This window comes from Anolis carolinensis, unplaced genomic scaffold (genome assembly GCF_035594765.1).
Source record: "Anolis carolinensis isolate JA03-04 unplaced genomic scaffold, rAnoCar3.1.pri scaffold_7, whole genome shotgun sequence".
Classification (NCBI taxonomy): Eukaryota; Metazoa; Chordata; class Lepidosauria; order Squamata; family Dactyloidae; genus Anolis; species Anolis carolinensis.
In genome coordinates, this window is record NW_026943818.1 from 7,496,526 (window position 1) to 7,520,490 (window position 23,965).

The 23,965-nt window shown below is 40.3% G+C and overlaps 2 protein-coding genes across 5 annotated transcripts in view; one reads left to right on the forward strand and one right to left on the reverse strand.

Moving 5' to 3' along the window:
* Positions 1-16,629, reverse strand: part of nelfb (negative elongation factor complex member B) — a 26,765-nt gene extending 10,136 nt beyond the window's left edge. For both annotated transcript variants that reach the window (XR_010000167.1, XM_003228343.4), the window contains exons 1-12: positions 16,465-16,629; positions 14,210-14,373; positions 14,021-14,120; positions 12,631-12,861; positions 10,266-10,451; positions 10,054-10,166; positions 8,698-8,800; positions 8,486-8,581; positions 6,229-6,371; positions 5,964-6,070; positions 4,570-4,711; positions 773-881 (exon numbers count right to left, since the gene is read on the reverse strand). Coding sequence is in view for 1 of the 2 variants with exons in the window: in XM_003228343.4 (XP_003228391.1) it covers positions 773-881; positions 4,570-4,711; positions 5,964-6,070; positions 6,229-6,371; positions 8,486-8,581; positions 8,698-8,800; positions 10,054-10,166; positions 10,266-10,451; positions 12,631-12,861; positions 14,021-14,120; positions 14,210-14,373; positions 16,465-16,566 (1,596 nt within the window). In the remaining variant the exon portion in view is untranslated. The remainder of the gene's footprint in view (positions 1-772; positions 882-4,569; positions 4,712-5,963; positions 6,071-6,228; positions 6,372-8,485; positions 8,582-8,697; positions 8,801-10,053; positions 10,167-10,265; positions 10,452-12,630; positions 12,862-14,020; positions 14,121-14,209; positions 14,374-16,464) is intronic.
* A 119-nt stretch (positions 16,630-16,748) lies between these two features.
* The window catches only part of camsap1 (calmodulin regulated spectrin associated protein 1), a 55,170-nt gene continuing 47,953 nt past the window's right edge, over positions 16,749-23,965 (forward strand). For all 3 annotated transcript variants that reach the window (XM_062959796.1, XM_062959795.1, XM_062959797.1), the window contains exon 1: positions 16,749-16,823. In XM_062959796.1, coding sequence (XP_062815866.1) covers positions 16,758-16,823 — 66 coding nt within the window. In that variant the 5' untranslated portion in view covers positions 16,749-16,757. The remainder of the gene's footprint in view (positions 16,824-23,965) is intronic.

Here is a 23,965-nt window from a genome sequence, read left to right on the forward strand (position 1 = left end):
CGATCTGCCAACTGCAAAAGGCCACCCGACTGGGATCTGCACGCATCATGCGAAAATACATCACACAGTCCTAGACACTTGGGAAGTGTTCGACTTGTGATTTTGTGATACGAAATCCAGCATACCTATCTTGTTTGCTATGTCATAATAAAATAATAATAATAATAGTTTTATTTTTATACCCCGCTTCCATCTCCCCACAGGGACTCGGGGCGGCTAACTTGCGGCCAAGCCCAGATAACCACAATAAAACAGGATAAAATACATATAAAACAAAACAAGCATCATCTACAAAGAATAAAACATCATTTTGAGCAATAATAACAACCTCTGAGGATGCCTGCCACAAATGTGGGCAAAACGTCAGGAGAGAATGCTTCTGGAACATGACCAGACAGCCCGGAAAACTCATAACAACCCAGTGATTCTGGCCTTCATGGCCTTCAACAACAAATAGTAGGCTCACCACTAACAAGGCCCTGTCTCTTCCGATTGTCAAAATTACTGATGGGATACACGAGGAAAGCTTCCAAAGAACAGGGAGGTCCAAAAGGCCACCTGCTTCCAATTATGTTTAGATCTTTAAAGGTTAACACTGTTGTAATGGTGCAAAAAATGGAGTGACATGCTCAGATTCCCTAACCAGAGGGTTGAAAGGTGCACCAAGGGAGGTTTCTGGCCTGTCTTCAAAGGCAGCCCAACCAAACATCTACTATATAGGCCTTCATTTTGAGCGTTCTCTTTTGCCAGCTCTTCCCGTCCCCATTTTTACCTGCTTGGTGGGCTCGAGGGATTTCTGCAGGGACTCCAGCTTGGCAGGGACCACTTTGTGGTGGAGGTGAAGCAGCAGCCTCAGCATGTGCCTGTGCACATTCTCTTTCCTGTGAAGCGCCAGAAAGAATTATGAATCACAAAGCCACCCAGGAAGGCAGGCAGCTTTGTTTAGAATGAGAGAGAGAGAGAGAGAGAGAGATATATATATATATATATATATATATATATATATATATATATATACATACACACACACACACATATATATATGTGTGTGTGTGTGTGTGTGTGTGTGTGTGTGTATCTATATATATAAAAGAGTGATGGCATCAGGGCAGCGGACAAAACAACAAAACTACAGGCCCCCCAACCTCGAAATTTGAGAACACAACCCATCATCCACGGCTCTAGGTTGATACAACAAAAAGAAAAGAAAAATAAAGTCCTAATTAGAGGGAGAGGAATAATTGTTTTTATCCAATCGCTTCCAGTTACAAGGCTAAGCTCTGCCCACTTGGTCTCCTAGCAACCGACTCAGCCCAGGGGACAGGCAGAGTTAGGCTTCACTTAGGCCACTTCCACAGATTATCTAAAGCCCCAGCTTCTGCCATGTTCTGCCAAACATGCAAATGGGAGTAGATGAATAGGTACTGCTCCGGCAAGAAGGTAACGGTACTCCATGCAGTCATGCCGGCCACATGACCTTGGAGGTTTCTATGGACAACGCCGGCTCTTTGGCTTAGAAATGGAGATGAGCACCAACCCCCAGAGTCAGACACGACTGGACTTAATGTCATGGGAAAACCTTTACCCTTGACCTTAACTACCACCAATTCCTCAATACTTTATTTCCCAGACCACCAGACTTCGCCACAGCAACGCGTGGCCGGGCACAGCTAGTATATATATATATATATATATATATATATATATAGAGAGAGAGAGAGAGAGAGAGAGAGAGAGAGAGAGAGAGAGAGAGAGAGAGAGAGAGATACACATACACACATATATAGTATATTAGCTGTGCCCGGCCACGCGTTGCTGTGGCTGATGGGAATCATTTGTTGACCAGGTGGAATAGCAGTGAATAGCCTTGCAGCCTTAAAGTCTGGGTGTTTTCTCCTTATGTGAATCCTTGTTTGGTGAGGTGGAATACAATGGAATAGGTTTGCTGTTTGGAAGGCTGGGTACTTGCGTTGTAGGGAAATGGTTTTTTAGCCCATTTGAATTGTACTGAATAGCCTCGCTGTTTCAAAGACTGACTGCTTTCTACATAGGGGCATCCTTTCTTGGGCAGGCTGAATGAGACAGAGTAGCCTCATGGCTTGAAACCGAGGGTGTACTATGAAGGGGAAATGTTGCTTGATTAGATTGAACAGCACTGAATAGCCTTGCTGTTTGGAAGCCTGGTTGCTTCCTGGCTGGGGGAATCCTTTGTTGGGAGGTGTTAGCTGGCCCTGGTTGTTTCCTTTCTGGAATTCCCATTTTCAGAGTGTTGTTCTTTATTGAATGTCCTGATTTTAGAGATTATATTGTTGCTTCCTGCCTGGGGGAATCCTTTGTTGGGAGGTGTTAGCTGGCTCTGGTTGTTTCCTTTCTGGAATTCTCATTTTCAGAGTGTTCCTTTTTATTTAATGTCCTGATTTTAGAGATTCTATTGTTCTGTATTATTACACCACAGTAATTGTAGATATGATACTTGTTGCCTGAGAGTACAGGCAGGCGGACCCTCATTTCAATCCCTGGAAGAGAGACAGAGGCCCAGGCAGCTGAGCTTGGAAGGCAGGACCCTCCTTTGAAGAGGGGAAAAGGGGAGGGAGGCTTTAGGACCCTTTAGGACATGGGGGGGGGGCTCTTCCGGCCACCCCTGCCTCCGCCTCTGGAGGCCTCCATCTAAAATAAACAAAACAAATAAACATTGCGGCCTGGCAGGAGGCGGAGGTTGCTCTTGGGGGGAGGGGGGGAAGGTTCGGGCTCCGGCTCTCTCATGGCCGGGCTGCCCTGAGGCCTGCAGGGCACGGAGGAGGCTGCGGTGGTCTTTGGGGGGGGGGGGGCGCCTTTCTGGAAGCCCCCCCCCCCCCCGCCTTCGCCTCTGCAGGCCTCAACATCCTTGGGGCCTCGCGGCCTCCCTCCGGCTGGCAGGAGGCTGAGGTGGCTCTTGGGGGGGGGGCGGCCTCCCTCCAGCCTGTGGCGCATGGAGGAGGCCACGGTGGCTCTTCGTGGGGGGGGGGGTGTTCCACGCCTGCTCGGGCCCCTGACAATTTTGACTCCGCGGCCCTGCCACGTGGAGGCCCCTCCTCCGACTACCATAGGGCCTTCCAGCCAGGCTGAGGGCTGTGGTTTTAAGGCCCCGTGGGGGTTTTTGACGGGATTTTTTGTTGTATCAACCTAGAGGCGTGGATGATGGGTTGTGTTGTCAAATTTCGAGGTTGGGGGTCCTTTAGTTTAGTTGTTTTGCTCGGTGCCGCGATTCCATCACTCTTTTATATATATACTAGCTGTGCCTGGCCACGCGTTGCTGTGGCGAAGTATGGTGGTATGGGAAATAAAGTATTGAGGAATTGGTGGTAAGTTAAGGTAAAGGGTCCCCTGGGCTGAGTGGGTTGCTAGGAGACCAAGTGAACAGAGCTTAGCCTTCTAACTGGCAGCAATTGGATAAAAACAATTATTCCTCTCCCTCTAATTAGGACTTTATTTTTCTTTTCTTTTTGTTGTATCAACCTAGAGCCATGAATGATGGGTTGTGTTGTCAAATTTCGAGGTTGGGGGACCTGTAGTTTTGTTGTTTTGTCCACTGCCCTGATGCCATCACTCTTTTATATATATAGATAGATACACACACACACACATATATATCTCACTATGGAAGTAAATTATAATATTGTCAGTCACCATTACAACATATTTTTCCATACATTCTCATAACATTCTGATGATTCTCGTTTTCCTATCCTTTACATTTCTATACTTACCTACTACTATCTATCATATTTTCCCCCTTCCCTCTTTACTCCTCTGGGAACAGTTGGACCTCTGCTCTATGTATTATTTTACTTGTTTGATCATGAAGATCAATAAAATTAGAAACAGTGTAACTACATAAAAGAACATAGAATAACATCAATAACAATTCAAAATTTAAACAATAATAAGAACTGAACAGTCCGAGAGTAAAATTGTGTAGAACTCTGAGTAGGGCTCCTGGGAGGTATAAGGATTGAATTCTCTTTCCTTTTTACTCTGGCTATAAGCCCTTTTCATTTTGACTCCCAATTTGCCTTAATATATCCATTAGTGTATTTGATTCTCCTCTCAGTGACATCACCTTGAAGCATATCTATATATATAAAAGAGTGATGGCATCACGGCCGTGGACAAAACAACAAAAGTAAACACCCCACAACCTTGAAAATTGACAGCACAACCCCTCATCCATGCCTCTAGGTTGATACAACAAAAAGAAAAGAAAAATAAAGTCCTAATTAGAGGGAGGGGAATAATTGTTTTTATCCAATTGCTGCCAGTTAGAAGGCTCAGCTCCACTCACTTGGTCTCCTAGCAACCCACTCAGCCCAGGGGACCCTTTACCTTAACTATCACCAATTCCTCAATACTTTATTTCCCATACCACCATACTTCGCCACAGCAACGCGTGGCCGGGCACAGCTAGTAATCTGATAAATATTCATAACATTTTTTAAAGTTCCTATTTCCTTTGCTCTTTCCAACCTAAGGCTTGCTTGGGTTGCTGCTAACATGTCTTTTATGATTTCCCTACATTGGAAAGGACATTACCTTGAACAGGCGGGGAGGAAGACGTTGTCAAAGAGGCTGGTGCAGAACTCCTCTTGCCCGAATTCGTCAGCCAGGAGAGTGAGGTTCCCGGTGAGCAAGTGCAGGAAAATGTCTCCAAAGGCCAGGTCATTGAAAGTCTCCACTGCGGAAGAACCAAACATATAGAACAAAGGGATCTTGTTGCATATTTGAGACTAACAGCAAAAGAAGCCTTCATAGACTTACCGTATATACTCAAGTATAAGCTGACCCTAATATAAGCCGAGACACCTGATTTTACCACAAAAAGCTGGGGAAAATTACTGATAAGTCGAGAGTGGTAAATGCAGGAGCTACTGGTAAATTTTAAAATGAAAATAGAGCCCAATGAAATTATATAGAGGCATCAGTAGGTTAAAGATTTTTGAATATTTACTGTATTTCAAAGAAAAACAGTAAACTAGCTCTGTAAGTGGAAAAGTAGGGTCAACAAAAACAATATGGTATTAACAATAACAATAATATTAATAATAGAAACTTCATTTGTACCCTGCCCTCTCTCCCCATGGGGACTCAGCCCAGCTTCCAACATAGTAACAGGCAAACATTCAATGTCTATATAAACAATGCAGAGCTAGATATAGATCTATAATTATATATACTAACTTCACATATGCATTTCCCCCTGAAACATTTGCAAATTCTCTCTCTATATATGTGCATTTCCCTCCTGCAATATTTGCAAGCCCTATATATCTATATTCATCTATCTATCTATCTATCTATCTAGACATCTCTATATATATAATTATATCTATAGGAGTTGCAAAGACTTGCAAACACGTGAGGCGAAAATGCATATTTAAAATAATGTATACACATAGATACAAATATACAGGTACATGGAAATCTCTAGATATCTATATGCATATAAGATTTGCAAAGACTTGCAAACATATGAGGGGAAATTTTATATATAAAATTAAGATAGACAGACAGACAGACAGATACAAATATTTAGGTACACAGGGATTGCAAAGGCTTGCAGGGGAAAATGCCTATATATCTGTAGCAGAGATTAACAAATAATATTTTGGGGGAAAATGCTTTTATAAGATTAATGGGTATAAATATATATATTCTTCTTCCTGACTTGCAAGAGCTTCTTTCCCTTTTCAAAACATTCCCTTGGTTAAGAGCGAGGGAGGCTTTGGAAAAGTAAACACTGATAAGGGAGGGTAAGATGAGAGATAAATATATCATATATTGCAAGCAATGGCCGGCTTGACCTTGACCGGATTATAAGCCTGGGGAGGCTTTTTCAGCTCATAAATAAGGGCTGAAAAACTCAGCTTATATTCGAGCGGTAAGTCTTCCTGTGTGTCGGCAAGAGACGAGGGAAAAAGTTAACTCACCCAGAGAAGGGAGCAGCCGAAGAAAAGCGTTCTTGTTCCTCAGCTTAGTGATATGCAGCACATAGTAAAGGCCAATCTCGCAGGCAATGCGGTGCTCCTGCAGAAATCTACAATGCAAGTGGGGAATGCATCATTCGCATGCAGAGCAATCTCAAACACATTAACGTTACTCACTGTTCAGCCTCTGCCTTTCGAAACAGCCTCTCCTGCCTTGACACTGAGTTGGGACTTAACTAGCAAATGCTTAACAGCTACAGTGACTCACTTTGGAAACATTTCTGGGATGGCGGTGGGATAAGGTGCCGGGCCTTTCTCTTCTGAAGGCAGCCTCTGATCAACAGTGAAGGTGTAATCATCCACCACAAAGGACATCAGCAAGGGCAAGAACTTGGTGATCAAGTCCACCTCCTGAGAACGGCAGAAGAAAACAGAAAGTTGGAACTATGGGATGTTTATAATCATCTACATTGTTCAATTCCTCCTAAGAAGGTAGCTTTTGCAAATTGGGCCTCTTGCTAAGGTTAGAATCATAGAATAATCATAGAATAATAGGGCTGGAAGAGACCTCATGGCCATCCAGTCCAACCCCCTGCCAAGAAGCAGGTTAGTGTTGTTGCACCCCCGCCAGAATTTACTTTACAGTATTCCCTCACTACTTCGCGGTTCACTTTTCTCGGATTCGCTGTTTTGCAGTTTTTCAATAAACTCTAAAAGACTATCTATATATATAAATGAGTGAGGACATCACGGCAACCCACAAAACAACAAAACTACAGGCCGCCCAACCTCGAAATTTGACAGCACAACCCATCATCCACGGCTCCAGTAAGATACAACAAAAAGAAAAGAAAAATAAAGTCTGGCAAATCCTCTGCTTTCTCAGGGCCACAGACAGTAGAAGCACATAAAATATCGCTAAGAACACCACTCTGAAAACAAGGGAATTCCAGACAGGAAACAATCAGGACCAGCTAACACCTCCCAACAAAAAATTTACTCGGGGAGGAAACAGCCAGGCTTTAAAGCTGCAAGGCCATTACATCCTAATCATTTTTCCTAATTGCAGCATTCATACTTGCCTCCAACAGACAAAAAAAACCAATCAGAAATATTGTATATTCACAACCTTTCAGAAATAATATCCCCTGATGGCACAGCGTGTTAAAGTGCTGAGCTGCTGAACTTCTGGACCGAAAGGCCACAAGTTTGAATTGGGGGAGCGGAGAGAGCCCCCACTGTTAGCCCCAGCTTCTGCCAACCCAGAAGTTCAAAAACATGCAAATGTGAGTGCATCAATAGGTACTGCTCCGGCGGGAAGGTAACGCCGCTCCATGCAGTCATCCCACATGACCTTGGAGGAGTCTACGGACAACGCCGGCTCTTCGGCTTAGAAATGGAGATGAGCACCAACCCCCAGAGTCGGACATGACTGGAGTTAACATCAGGGGAAAACCTTTACCCTTTACCTTAACTACCACCAATTCCTCAATACTTTATTTCCCATACCACCAGACTTCGCCACAGCAACATGTGGCTGGGCACAGCTAGTTATAAATAATAAAAAATTACAATTTACAGCCTAAGGAAGGGAGGAAGGAGAAGCCGAAGGTAGAGAAAAGGAGGCCAAGCAACAACAAGAGGAGAAGGAGGCAATTTGTCAACACATGATTGGTTGATAAAGACTTAAAATAGTGTATAACTGCTAAAATAATGTATAAATATTAAATATAGTGACCCTACTTCGTGGATTTTTCACTTATTGCAGGTGGTCCTGGAACCTAAGTGAGCAAACACTGTACACTCAATACCAACCAGGTATTGAGAAAAACACATATATAGAAAAAGTCACCCTAAGAAATAAGAAAGGCAAAATCCAATAGGTAATGGGAAAAATAGTCAACAAGTAATAAGCCAAACCAAACTGGGAATAGGAAAGAACACTTCCAAAGGCAATAAATAATCCAAATAATCCAAATTTGTTCCATAAAATAAGGTACAAAAAACAGAATCAAAACATGAGCCTAAATCCAGGAAAACAAGAATCAAAACATGAACATGAATCCAAAACCAAAACCATAGAAACTTCATTAAAGGATTCATAGGATTCATTAAAACATGAATCCAAACTCCTAAGATCTTGGACCAAAACATGAACTTGAAGCAAGACTCGAGATCCTCACTGCAATGCAGCATTGCCTGATCTGAATTCTAAGGAAACAATTCTCTGATTTAAGGTCCATAAGCCATGAAGTCATATCTGTAACCTTGACTCCCTAGCGTGTGAGATTTCTCACACTGTTGTTTCTCAAGGATTGTCTGTGACTTCCTCAATTGTTTCTTCCCTAAGATGAAGCCTGAGATTCCTGCTGACCACAGGTATGTTTTCTGGTGAACTTTCTCCCCCATCCAACTCCTTATCTGGGGTTGCTATGAGACGACTAGGCGAAAAGTCTTTGCCAGAGGCTGCATCTTCTCATTCTAAAGACTTTAAGACAGTATTGATTTAGGCAGGTTTAGCCTACCATTTTGGGTTCCTTGAAGATCTGGCTGTCAATCATGTCCCAGGCTCCCTGTCCCAGCGACAACATCCTCAAGAGAAGTAAAAGGTCAGGGCTTTCCTGCAAGGCAAGCAATGACGACCTGTCAGGTTTCTAGGTTTAGCTAACTTCCTTTCAAGCCCATTCATTTATCTGTGTTATGTTTTTTGCTCCAAAATGCTAAACTTTCCCCTCACCCTGGGCAACATGTCCTGCCCCACCAGCTCCTGCAAGTGGCGGATGGTGCTCAGCGCCAAGGTATTGATGGCGAATGGGTCGCACAAGATCATGGATAAGTCCCTGGAGTATGGGAGGAATGAAAAAGAAAACAAGAGCACATCAAACACAACCAACAACCAAGAGTGCTTCTGGCTCAAGCAAGCTTATTTCAGAGCTGAATTTTTAGGGCTGAAAAAGCCCCCCATGGCTTATACTTGAGTGAGGGTCCTGGTCGGCTTATATTTGGGTCGGAGTATACATGGTACATTTATTATTTTTCTGTATAACTATTGTTATTGTTATTTATTATTTTACCCTATTTATTATTATATTTATTGTTTTACTCTATCACTATTACATTTATTATTATTACTGACACAAAGACAGAGTATGACACAGCAAAGGAGATGTATATGCTGGATTTAATATCAAAAAATCACAAGTAGAACAATTCCCAAGTGTTTAGGATTGTATGATTTATTATTATTATTATTATTATTATTATTATTATTATTATTATTACATTTATTATTTTACCCTGATATTATTATTATTACATTTATTATTTTACTCTATTTATTATTATTACTACTACAGTTATTATTTTACTGCATTTATTATTGTTGATACATTTATTATTTTACTCTATTATTATTACATTTATTATTTTACTCTATGTATTATTATTGGAAGGATACGTGAGCACATTTACATTGAAGAAGGTTAGAGTAATGATTTAATCAGAGTTGGACAGTCTTATCTGAAACTGCAGTTTTATGTAAATATTCAAAAACATTTAACCTACTATGCCTCAATTCATGTAATTTTATTGGTACAGTAGAGTCTCACTTATCCAAGCTAAACTGGCTGGCAGAACCTTGGATAAGCGAATATCTTGGATAATAAGGAGGGATTAAGGAAAAGCCTATTAAAGATCGAATTAGGTTATGATTTTACAAATTAAGCACCAAAACATGATGTTATACAACAAATTTGACAGAAAAAGTAGTTCAATACGCAGTAATGTTATGTTGTAATTACTGTACTTACGAATTTAGCACCAAAATATCATGATATATTGAAAACATTGACAACAAAAATGCACTGGATAATCCAGAACCTTGGATAAGCGAGTCTTGGATAAGTGAGACTCTACTGTATGTATTTTTATTTTTTAAATTTACCAGTAGCTGCTGCATTTCCCACCTTTGGCTTATACCCGAGTCAGCAAATTTTCCCAGTTTTTTGTGGTAAAATTAGGTGACTTGGCTTATACTTGGGTTGGCTTATACTCAGAGTATATATGGTATATCCTATCTACTCTCATTACTCACCCCAGCACTTGCTCTTGCCCTTTCTTCACTCCGTCGAGGAAACCTTGCAGCTCTCGCGCGCGCTTGTTGTCAACAAACTTCTCCCGAATGCAGGCATCCAGGCACCAGGTGAACTGCCAAAGAAGCCAAGCGTTTAATAGCTGCCAGGGAAACCCCACTCCCACGGAAAGAATGTGAATTGTTTTGTAATTGCCATAGAGTTCCTTCTGTACCTTGTGGCAGGGGTCCACCGTGCAGATCTCGCTGATCTCCAGGTCGTGCAGCGACATCAGCAGCTCAGCCCGCAGCGTGCAGTAATGGACATTGCGCGTCCGCAGGAAGAGGGTCCTCAGGAACTGGAGCACCATGTCGTAAAGCTTCACGTTCTTCCCAATCATCTGCGTGAGCTTTTGAACCACCTTTGCCCCCAAGAGACAAGGAAAGGCTCTCGGTCAACAGAGTACAAACAGCCCTATGGGAACTACACCCATAGATTCAACCAACCTCTAAATATTTGCAGGTGGGGGAAATAATCCAAAAAGTAAAGCTGTCCTATTTTTATACTATGTTTTCTTATGTTATTGTTACTATTATTAATAATATTATTTTGTAATACAATATAATACTAATAATACAATATAATAATGTTAATTATATATTATATATTACATGTAATATTTTTAATAATATTACAATATATTGACATAGTACAATATAATAATTTATTGCCAGTATTGTGCTATGCTAATAATATAATATTGTATGTAAATTTAATTTCTAAGCCGCTCTGAGTCCCCTTCGGGGTGAGAAGGGCGGGATATAAATGTATCAAATAAATAAATAATAAATATTTGACTGTTTTATTATGTTAGTGTGTTAGTATTTTTTACCTGTTGATGATGTGTGTCATGTATGTATTTTATTTTGTTTTACTGTAATTGTCTGGGCTTGGCCCCATGTTAGCCACCCCGAGTCCCTTCGGGGAGATGGAGGCGGGGTACAAAAATAAAGTAGTAGTTATTATTATTATTATCATTATTATTATTATTACAGTAGAGTCTCGCTTATCCAAGCTAAACGGGCCGGCAGAACCTTGGATAAGCGAATATCTTGGATAATAAGGAAGGATTAAGGAAAAGCCTATTAAACATCAAATTAAGTTATGATTTTACAAATTAAGCACCAAAACATCATGTTATACAACAAATTTGACTGAAAAAGTAGTTCAACACGCAGTAATGTTATGTTGTAATTACTATATTTACAAATATAGCACCAAAGTATCATGATATATTGAAAACATTGACTACAAAAATGCATTGGATAATCCAGAACCTTGGATAAGCGAGTCTTGGATAAGTGAGACTCTACTGTATTATTATTATTATTATTATTATTAATAATAATAATAATAATAATTTTGCCAGAATTGTCACACAGTACTATAGCCTCCCACCATTTCACAGAGCCTCGTGCTCCCTCCAGCATTTAATTAAGTTGCTTGTCGTTTTATATAAAGGGCACAACTGTATATATAACAGTATGTAACACAATTTTTGTTCCTGAGTTATCAATGTTCTATCAATGTTCTATAACTTCCTAATTGGTTCTATCATAAAAACATGGCAAAAGTTTGTTTTTGTGGGAGGGACCTCCTGCAGCACATTTTCCTCTAGGTTTTCAATGAATATCTCACTGAGTCTCATCCAATTCAATATAGCTTGTGGCAACCACAAAAACGAGATTTCCGAGTAGAACAATTACTTTCAAAGTATGGACCGCACAATTAAACAGGAAATAACACTTTCAAACTAGGAACAAATTTTGTTACATAGTGTAATTGGAGTTGAATTTCCTCCACTGATTTTGGTACTGATGTCCTGAAACCAAACCCCAGTGGATAGCAAAGTCCCAATAGTCCAAAAGAAGGGTCTGGATGGGTCTGTTTGGGAGTTTAGTTTATTATGAACTACATATCCATTGGGAGCCCCCGATGGTGCAGTGTGTGCTGCTAAACTTGAGGACTGATAGGTTACAGGTTCGAATCCAGGGAGCGGAGTGATCATCCGCTGTTAGCCCCAGCTTCTGCTAACCTAGCAGTTCAAAAACATGTAAATGTGAGTAGATCAATAGGTACCGCTCCGGCGGGAAGGTAACGGCACTCCATGCAGTCATGCCAGTGGCCACATGACCTAGGAGGTGTCTACTGACAACGCCGGCTCTTTGGCTTAGAAATGGAGATGAGCACTAACCCCTAGAGTCGGACACAACTGGACTTAATGTCAGGGGAAAACCTTTACCTTTACCTTGGTTTATTATTAACTAGATACCCATCACTCAAACACAGAGAAGTTCAGCTTTCGTGATCACAACTTCTAAGCGACAACGGCTATTTGGAACATGTCTGTCTTGGAACCAGATTCAAGGTGCTTGTATGTTATTTTAACTAGAGCAAGCGACTCTATTATTACTGACTGCTGGATTGCTCCCACTTGGCTCCTTCTGCAGCAAAAGCAACTGTCTTAACCAGACCGCTAAACATAGTCTAACTATGTCCCACACGTCCCTCAAAGTGGCGTAGAGCCCCTCTGCTCTTACCTCTCCCTGGCGCCGGGTCTTGGGTGAGGGACTGAAGAAATTATGCAGGACGGAGAGGTCGCAGCTGAACAGAGCAGTCTCCTTCTCCAGGATGTACTGCTTCAGCAGCGGGGAGACTTCGTCGCCAAAAAGAGCCTGGTTATCTTGCCAGATCTGACGCTTCACCTCCACAGCGCAGGCTTTGTACAGGTCTTTGTCGGCCATTACCAACTTCAGCTTTTTTTCAGGAACCTGCAGAGAACAGAAAAATAAATTAATCCCCAGGCCGGTCCTGAAACATACCTTGTGCTTCCATATAGGGAAGAGGTTGGTTGTGGGATTATTTATAGGAGTTTTGGAAGGTGGCAGATTGGAAATACTTCGTATTTACACAAATCTAATGTGCCGCTGAATCTAATGCACACACTAATTTTCAAAACCTTGAAGTTCAAAAAACACGCAGCAGCAAAAAGTGCATGCTTTACAACAATGAGTTTTTATTATGAATTCAGTTTTACAACAAAAAAACCAAACCCATATTATGCTATACTAATAATACAATATGGTAATAATAATAGTAATAATATACTATTATAATTGTATATTTATATTACATATAATATTACTAATAACATTGCAATATAGTGGTATAATACAAAATAGCAATATATAATGCTTATATTATGCTATGCTAATAATATAATACGTTGTATGTATATATAATATTGATAATAATATTATTATAATGTAATACAATGTAATAATAATACACTATTCTAATTCTATATATTACATTTAATATTACTAATAATATTGTAATATAGTGGTATAGTACAATATAGTAATATATAATGCTTATATTGTGCTAAGCTAATAATATAATATATTGTATGTATATATAACTCGTAAGCTGCCCTGAGTCCCCTTCAGGGTGAGAAGGGCGGGATATAAATGTTGCTAATAATAATAACAACAACAATAATAATTTTAATTAACCTATTAGTTTGCAAAAACAGCAAAAAAGCACAAAATGCCACAGCTCATAAATTCAAGTTTACAACCCCCTCCCACACTATTTCATGTTCAAGGAACATGAAAGGCACTGCAGACTGATTCGACCAGAGAAGTCAGCCATAGCAGAGCACTTGATGAATTAACCTGGACTCAGCATATTATCTGAGAAAACATTAATGCTAGACCACTCCGACAACCACCATTTCAGGCTACACAGAGAAGCCATTGAAAACCCCAAGTATGTGGACAACTTCAATAGAAAGGATGAAACTTTCCCCATGTTTATATGATCGAAGCAATTACAATAATGACATGTACAACCCAGGAACAAAAATCATAGTGCCTTTTTGGGGGTTAAAGCTGCATAGAAATCAAATTATTTGTATTGAACCCATACCTTGGGGAGGTGTTTCATGACACACATGACCACCGGCTGGATGGAAGGCATCTTGACTAAAGGGAAACTCTTCTCCAGCAGATCTTCCAGCTTTTTGTACCTGGAGGAAGCAAGGCGGCGCCGTGAGCAACTTTGGAGGCATTGATGGAGAAAAAGGGACTCCCAATGGCGGTATAGGACCCGACGCACCTTTCTTCTGCCTTTCCTTCTGAGGCGATGGCAGAGATCCTCTCCAGAAGCTTCTCTCGCAGCTCGTCGAAGACGGACTGGTGGAACTCCAGCCTCGGGGTGCCATGGAGGTCCAGGAAAGGCAGCGCTGACTGGAGGGTGGGCAGCAGGATGCCGTTCTCGGTCTGTCAATGTCAAATGCCACGTTAAAATCACCAGAGATGTATGCATCTCATCAAAGCTCTTGAAACCCAAACTATAGAGCAGCAGGGCCTCAGTACAGTAGTAATATTATCTATCTATATATATAAAAGAGTGATGGCATCAGGGCAGCGGACAAAACGACAAAACTACAGGCCCCCCAACCTCGAAATTTGACAACACAACCCATCATTCACGCCTCTAGGTTGATACAACAAAAAGAAAAGAAAAATTAAGTCCTAATTAGAGGGAGAGGAATAATAGATTTATCCAATTGCTGCCAGTTTGAAGGCTAAGCTCCGCCCACTTGGTCTCCTAGCAATCTACTCAGCCCAGGGGACAGGCAGAGTTAGGCCTCACTTAGGCCTCTTCCACAGATTATCAGATTTTAACTGGATTATATGGCAGTGTAGACTCAAGGCCCTTCCACACAGCTATATAACCCATTTAGAATCTTATATTATCTGCTTTGCACTGGATTATCTGGACTCCAGACTGCCATATAATCCACTTCAGTGTGCATACTAAACATAAAGACAACCATACAACAGATACTCAATACCATCATTACCTCAACAATTTCTCACCAACACCAGCAAACAAAGCCACAGCAACACGTGGCCGGGCACAGCTAGTATTATATATTATATTATTATCAATATTATATGTACATACCTTGTTTCCCCGAAAATAAGACATCCCCAGAAAATAAGACCTAGTAGAGGTTTTGCTGAATTGCTAAATATAAGGCCTCCCCCGAAAGTAAGACCTAGCAAAGTTTTTGTTTGGAAGCATGCAGGATCAGTAAATGCACATACCATAGATTGTTGTACATGGAAATAAAGGTAGTAACAAGAAATAATAATATAATAATAACTTTATTCTTGTATCCCACCTCCATCTCCCAGAAGGGACTCAGGGCTGCTTACACAGGGATAAGCCCAACAACAACATAAATGTACATACGAACAGAAATTTAAAACAGTAATTTAAAAACAGTATAGCAATAAAATATAATATAGAAATTCTTGAAAGGATTCACAGTTTGGTTATGCTGGTTTGTGATGACAACTACTGTACAGTAGATAATAAATTTTCATTTTTTAAAAAAAATCCAACCATAAATGTGAATTCTTCTTTGTGGAAAAATAAGACATCCCCTGAAAATAAGACCTAGTGCATCTTTGGGAGCAAAAATTAATATAAGACACTGTCTTATTTTCGGGGAAACGGGGTACAATACAGTATATTATATATTTATACATTATTATAAATTATATATATGTGTGTGTGTGTGTGTGTGTATAAAATTGGCATAGCATGTTGCTATGGCACAGGAGACAAGATGGAACTATCTTGTAGAGTCTGACTTATCCAAGACTCGCTTCATGGTTCTGGATTATCCAAGGCATTTTTGTAGTCAATGTTTTCAATATATCATGATATTTTGGTGCTAAATTCGTAAATACAGTAATTACAACATAACATTACTGCGTATTGAACTGCTTTTTCTTGTCAATTTTGTTGTAAAATGTGATGTTTTGGAGCTTAATTTGTAAAATCATAACCAAATTTGATGTTTAATAGGCTTTTCCTTAATCCCTCTTTATTATCCAAGATATTCGCTTATCCAAGCTTCTGCCGGCCCATTTAGCTTGGATAAGTGAGACTCTACTGTAAATAAATAAATAAATACTGTATTATTATTTTCTGCTGCCTTGGAAACTAGGACGTGGAACAATGACTCCAAATTATAGGAAAGGAGATTTCACCTGAACATGAGGAAGAGCTGTTCAGCAGTGGGACTCTCTACACTGGAAGGTTTGAAACAGAGGTTGGAAGGCCATCTGTCGAGGGTGCTTTGAATGTGATCTCCCTGCTTCTTGGCAGAATGGGGTTGGACTGGATGACTCACAAGGTCTCTTCCAACTCTAGGATTGTATTATTATAAAGAAACATAGGAAAAGAAAGAAGAGTGGGGAAGGTTTTTGGGTTCCTTCTGGCGCTCCAGGGGTTAAATCTCCATGGCAACCGGCGCGGCCTAGCAAGGAGGGAAGGAAGTTAGCCCTGCTCACCTGGAACTGCTCGATGGCCTTCAGCGGCTCCGTGCAGTTGGTCAGCGTCTCTTTCAGGTCTTCCCCGTTGGCCACCCCGAGCTCCTGCAAGCCGGCGAACATGGCCCGACACTCCGGGGAGTCCGTCCGCTCCCTTCACTCCGTCCTTCCCTTAAAAGGTTCCCCCGGAAAGCCGTGGTGCACCTGTTTATGCTCACCTCCGGAAACGATGCCCCCGCAAAATGGTTCCGCTTTGTGTTTTCTTAAGCTTTCAAGGCCAGAATCACTGGATTGCAGTGAGTTTCCCGGACTGTATGACGATGTTCCAGAAGCATTCCCTCCTGACGTGTCGCCCACATTTATGGCAGGCATCCTCAGAGGTTGTGAGTGGGGTTTATTTATATATCTGTGGAATAATGTCCAGGGTGGGAGAAAGAACTCTTGTCTGTTTGAGGCAAGTGTGAAAGTTGCAATTGACCTGCTTGATTAGCACTGAATGGCCTTGCAGCTTCAAAGCCTGGCTTCATGACCATACTGCAGGGATCTGGGGGGAATTGACCTGGATTTTTGGGAGTTGTAGTTCACCTGCATCCAGAGAAACTGTGATAATAGACCCAGACCAAACTAGACACAGAGAAGCCGCATGATCAACTGAACATATCGCAGGGGTCTGGAGGGAATAGACCTGGACTTTTGGGAGTTGTAGTTCACCTGCATCCAGAGAAACTATGTCCCCCACTGACAATGGACAAAGGAAAGGAATAGCAAGTCAAGAGAAAACAAAGCAAAGCAAGGAAAAACCAATGGCCACATGACCTTGGAGGTGTCTACGGACAACGCCGGCTCTTCGGCTTAGAAATGGAGGTGAGCACCAACCCCCAGAGTCGGACACAACTGGACTTAACGTCACGGGAAAACCTTTACCTTTACCTAAGGATAGCATTGCTGTCTAGAGAAACATCTGTGGATTCGTGTGGGAGGAAGACTGCCTTGGATAATACAGAACGTTGGATGAGTGAAGGCTGGTGTAATATGGATGGTGTGATGGATGATGGTGTGGAAGGGAGGAATCCTTTCAATCCCACCGCTGCCACCAATTTGTGATAGAGGAATGATTGAATGATGATTGTGATGGTGATGTGATGTTATGATAGCCAATTTGTGATTGCTGTTTCCTTCCTGCTGAGGGGATTTTTGAGTCCTTTAATCCCTCTAGATTATATATATATCACCTTTATATGAGGGGAAGGATTACAGGGGGTGATCTTTATTTCAAGATCCCAGCCTCTGTCTCTGTAGTTAGGGACTTCTGTGTTGTGGTTTCCTTTCTGAGGTAAATGTGACTATTACTCTTCCCCAATTAGGTGATTTATTAAGGTAACTGCCACCAACGTGAGGCTTTTGAATTATCACCGATGAAATTTGGCTCCACAGACGCAGATGAGATGAAATGAGTCAGTTGTTGACAAAGCTTATGGTTGCAGGTTGATTGATTTACTTATGGAACTTTAGATAAACAAGTGGTTTAATAACTCTTATAACCACCACAACAGTAGTCTTTGGTGTAAATCCACTCTCACTCTCCTACTGATGATATAAATTGTAGCGAACTCTAACCTCAGCTGAGCTCCTTAGTGAACAATGTCCCAACTACAATAAAACTTTTAATTTGATCTACTACCGACCAAATCCCTGATCACTAGTCTTTTCCCAACTAGAGATCTTAACTAGGCTCCCTTTAGTCTGCCTTGACTAAAGATTTTTGGCCAGGCCTGTCTCTTCAGCCCTTCTTGACTGAAAAGCCTCCAGCCACGCACACACTCTCTGGCTTCTCTTTTTTAAAACTGCCCTTTTTTCCTTTTCTTGGCTCCGCCCACTTCTCCCTCTGATGAGCTAGCCAGCTTCGTCTCCTTGGTAACAGCACTACTGTGGATTGAAACAAGATGGCTTCTGTTTCAGCTACTGTTAACTAAACACAAATACATACTCCAACAGTCAAAATTAAACACAATAACTATGACTTCTCCACAGTTGGGTAAGCGAGACTCTACTGCATTTTGTGGCCGCCACAAAAATGAAGTTTCTGGAGTATAACAACTCTTTTCAAAGTAAGGACCACATAATTAAACAGGAAACAGCACTTTCAAACCAGGAACCAATTTTTTTTTCAGATTTGTTAATACTATATTCAGCAGATAACTCCAGAATATCCTACTAAGAAGGCATGAAAAGTAAGCCAGAGAGAACAAGATATGATGGAAAGATGGCACATGAGTCTATATTTTTTCCAAGGTGGGAATGCCTGCATTTGGGCACTGACGGGTTTAACCAATATGCTCTTGCACCTCTATGCGTTCAGAGCATTAACACAGTTTATGCGCACCCAGCAACAGTCTGTCTGTTTGGCAAGCAGAACAAGCCTGGCCTGTTAAACTGCCTGTCAGTAATGGTAATCCCATTACAAGTCTCTCCCAGGTCAAGGGTTCAGGTTGCTGCTTAACACACTTGCGAATTGGGGCAATTCTAAATGGGTAGTTGAGAAACAGGCATGTTGATTGCCTCGTTGCATGGTATTATATGGGATATATTTCTCATTTTATTTGCTGTAAGCCACCCAAGGTGTTTCTAATTTGACCCGAAATGGTCCAAATAATGAACTTAATTGTAGAATTTCTCCTTTGGGACACAGGCCCCACCTACACTACCATATAATGCAGTTTCATAATGTCTGGAACTGAATGATATGAGTCTACACTGCCAAATAACGTAGGTCAGTGCAATTAGACTACACTGTGAAACTGCATTATATGGCAGTGTAGATGGGGCCACTCCGAACTGACAAAGCCATAACATTCTGCATTGGAAATACAGTAGAGTCTCACTTATCCAAGACTCGCTTATCCAACGTTCTGTATTTTATTTTATTTTATTTATTTACAGCATTTATATTCCGCCCTTCTCACCCCGAAGGGGACTCAGGGCGGATCACATTACACATATAGGCAAACATTCAATGCCTCTTAACATAGAACAAAGACAAACAAACATAGGCTCCGAACGGGGCTCGAACTCATGACCTCCTGGTCAGAGTGATTCATTGCAGTTAATTGCAGCTGGCTTGCTATTTTCCAATGCAGTTTGCCTTTTAGTAGTCAATGTTTTTGTCGTCAAATTTTCAATATACAGTAGAGTCTCACTTATTAATTATATATTATATATTAAATGTAATATTACTAATAATATTACCATATAATGATATAGTACAATATAGTAATTTAATGCTTATATAGTGCTATGCTAATAATATATTGTATGTTCATTTGATTTGTAAGCCGCTCCGAGTCCCCTTTGGGGTGAGAAGAGTGGGATATAAATGTAGTAAATAAATAATCCAAGATAAACGGGCCGGCAGAACCTTGGATAATCAAAAATCTTGGATAATAAGGAGGGATTAAGAAAAAAACCTATTAAACATCAAATTACATGATGATTTTACAAATTAAGCAAGAAAACATAATGTTTTACAAGAAATTGACAGAAAAAGCATTTCAATACAAAGCAATGTTATAGTAGAGTCTCACTTATCCAACATAAACGGGCCGGCAGAATGTTGGATAAGCAAATATGTTGGATAATAAGGAGGCATTAAGGAAAAGCCTATTAAACATCAAATTGGGTTATGATTTTACAAATTAAGCACCAAAACATCATGTTATGCAACAAATTTGACAGAAAAAGTTCAATACGCAGTAATGCTACGTAGTAATTACTGTATTTACAAATTTAGCACCAAAATATCACGATGTATTGAAAACATTGACTATAAAACTGCGTTGGATAATCCAGAACGTTGGATAAGTGAGTGTTGGGTAAGTGAGACTCTACTGTATGTAGTAATTCCTGTACAGTAGAGTCTCACTTATCCAACACTCGCTTATCCAACGTTCTGGATTATCCAACGCATTTTTGTAGTCAACATTTTCAATACATCATGATATTTTGGTGCTAAATTCATAAATACAGTAATTACTACATAGCATTACTGTGTATTGAACTACTTTTTCTGTCAAATTTGTGGTATAACATGATGTTTTGGTGCTTAATTTGTAAAATCACAACCTAATTTAATGTTTAATAGGCTTTTCCTTAATCTCTCCTTATTATCCAACATATTTGCTTATCCAATGTTCTGCCGGCCTGTTTACATTGGATAAGCGAGACTTTACTGTATTTACGAATTTAGCACTAAAACATTGCAACATTTACTACAAAAACAATGACTACTAAAAGGCAGACTCCCTTGGATAATATAGAAACCTTGGATAAGTGATGCTTGGATAAGTGAGACTCTACTGCAGGGGTCCCCAAACTTTTTAAACGGGGTCAGTTCACAATCCTTCGGACCATTGGAGGGCTGGACTATAGTTGGCCATTGAGCAATAAATAATAATAATAACAACAACAACAAAAACAACAACAATAAAAAGAGGGTTGGAAGAGACCCTTTGGGCCATTGAGTCCAATCCCCTTCTGCCTTTGTGCACCGAAAGCACAACCAAAGCATCCCTGACAGATGGCCATCCAGCCTCAATGTTATTATTATTAATAACAACAACAACAATAATAAAGAGGATTGGAAGAGACCCCTTGGGCCATTTAGCCCAACCCCCTTTTGCCTTTGTGCACCAAAAGCACAAGCAAAGCACCCCTGATGGATGGCCACCGAGCCTCAATGTAATAATAATAATAATAATAATAATAATAATAATAATAATAATAATAATAATGGTTGTAAGAGAAGAAGAGACCCCTTGGGTCATTTAACCCAACCCCCTTTGCCCTTGTGCTGTGCGGGCCGGAAAAATAGCTTCGATGGGCCGCATCCGGCCCCCCGGCCTTAGTTTGGGGACCCCTGCTCTACTGTATTGTGAAGTTTTGGTGCTAAATTCGTAAATATAGTAATTATTACATAACATTATAATATATTGAACTGCTTTTTCTGTTGTAAAACATGATATTTTTGTGCTTAATTTGTAAAATCATAACGTAATTTGACGTTTAATAGGCTTTTCCTTAATCCCTCCTTATTATCCAAGATATTCACTTATCCAAGGTTCTGCCGGCCCGTTTATGTTGGATAAGTGAGACTACTGTACTCTCATTTTTCAATGTACAACGCCCCTGAAAGTTCTACGTTTTGCAGGGATGTCTAGCCAACCGAAGCGCATCATGCGCCGGGCGAGCCCTGACGAATGGCCCAGAAAGGACGACAAAGGGGACAAAACACATTTCGCAGCCTCTAGTGTGCCCAGTGAGCCAGAGAGCTATGCGTTGGGAGAAACTGGGACCGAAATCCCGGGAAACAAAAGGAAAGCCTGCTTAACAAATGGTCCATGCTCGCAAGGCGGGATTTAAATGCACCTTTTTTCAGGGGCACTTGATCATTCTTCTCGGTGCAAATTGGGAGCCGTGATAAATATTTCATGGCAAAGCCCACCAATTAGGAGACGGGGACACAATAGATTGGACTCTTTCCCTCTTCCTTTCACCCCAGAGGGCAGGCAGGCCTGCTTGGGATTGATGAGTTTTCCCCTTGAACCAGACAGACGGCTGATGCTCGGCTCCTCATTGGGAAACCATTCCTCCCGGATGCATTTCCATGTGCTCCACAGATACTTTGCTTTGTTTGTTTTTTGCTTTACTTTACTTTGCTGTTGTGTCCCAATTCTATCCTTAGACAAAGGTAAAGGTTTTCCCTTGATGTTAAGTCCAGTCGTGTCCAACTCTGGCGGTTGGTGCTCAACTCCATTTCTAAGCCAGAGAGCCGGCATTGTCCATAGAAACCTCCACGGTCATGTGGCCATTGGCATGACTGCATGGAGCGCCATTACTGTCCCGTCGGAGCAGTACCTATTGTTCTACTCACACTTGCATGTTTTCAAACTGCTAGTTTGGCAGAAGCTGGGGCTAACAGCGGGAGCTCACCCCACTCGCTGGATTCAAACTGCCGACCTTTCGGTCAACAAGTTCAGCAACTCAGCGCTTTAACCCGCTGTGCCACTGGGGGTCCCAATTCTATCTTTATTCGTACCGTTTCCCCTGAAATAAGACATCCACAGAAAATAAGACCTAGTAGAGGTTTTGTTGAATTGCTAAATTTAAGGCCTCCCGAAAGTAAAGTTTTTGTTTGGAAGCATGCCCAACGAACAGAACACCAGAGCATGCAGGATCGGTAAATGTACATACCATACAGTGTTGTACATGGAAATATTGGTAGTAACAAGACATTCTTGATAGGATTCACAGTTTGTCTGGTTATGCTGGTTTATGATGACAACTACTGTACAGTATATAATAAATGTTCAATTTTTTTGTTCAACAATAAATGTGAATTTTTCTTCATGGAAAAATAAGTCATTCCATGAAAGTAAGACCTAGCGTATCTTTGGGAGCAAAAATTAATATAAGACACTGTCTTATTTTCGGGGAAACACGGTAGTCAATTTTTTAGTACAGTAGAGTCTCACTTATCCAAGACTCGCTTATCCAAGGTTCTGGATTATCCAAGACATTTTTGTAGTCAATGTTTTCAATATATCATGATAATTTGTAAATACAGTAATTACAACAGAACTTTACTGTGTATTGAACTACTTTTTCTGTCCAATTTGTTGTGTAACATTATGTTTTGGTGCTTAATTTGTAAAATTATAACCTATTTTGATGTTTAATAGGCTTTTCCTTAATTCCTCCTTATAATCAAAGATTTTTGCTTATCCAAGGTTCTGCCGGCCAGTTTAGCTTGGATAAGTGGGACTCTACTGTATATAATATTCATATTATACTATACTAATATTATAATATTGATAATAATATTATGATGTAATACAATGTGATAATAATAATAATACACTATTATAATTGTATATTTATATTACATGTAATATTACTAATAAAATTGCAATATAGTTGTATAGTACAATATAATAATATATACAGTAGAATCTCACTTATCCAACACTCGCTTATCCAACGTTCTGGATTAGCCAAGGCATTTTTGTAGTCAATGTTTTCAATATATCATGATATTTTGGTGCAAAATTCATAAATACAGTAATTACAACACAATATCACTGTGTATTGAACTGTTTTTTCTGTCAATTTCTATAACATGATGTTTTGGTGCTTAATTTGTAAAATCATAAGCTAATTTTATGTTTAATAGGCTTTTTTCTTAATCCCTCCTTATGATCCAAGATTTTTGCTTATCCAAGGTTCTGCCAGCCCGTTTATCTTGGATAAGTGAGACTCTACTGTATATATAACTTGTAAGCCGCCCTGAGTCCCCTTTGGGGTGAGAAGGGCGGGATATTAATGTCGCTAATAAATAATAATAATAATAATAATAATAATAATAATAATAATAATAATAATAATATGAAATCCAGCATATCTATCTTGTTTGCTGTGTCATAATAAAATAATAATAATAATAATAATAATAATAATAATAATAATAATA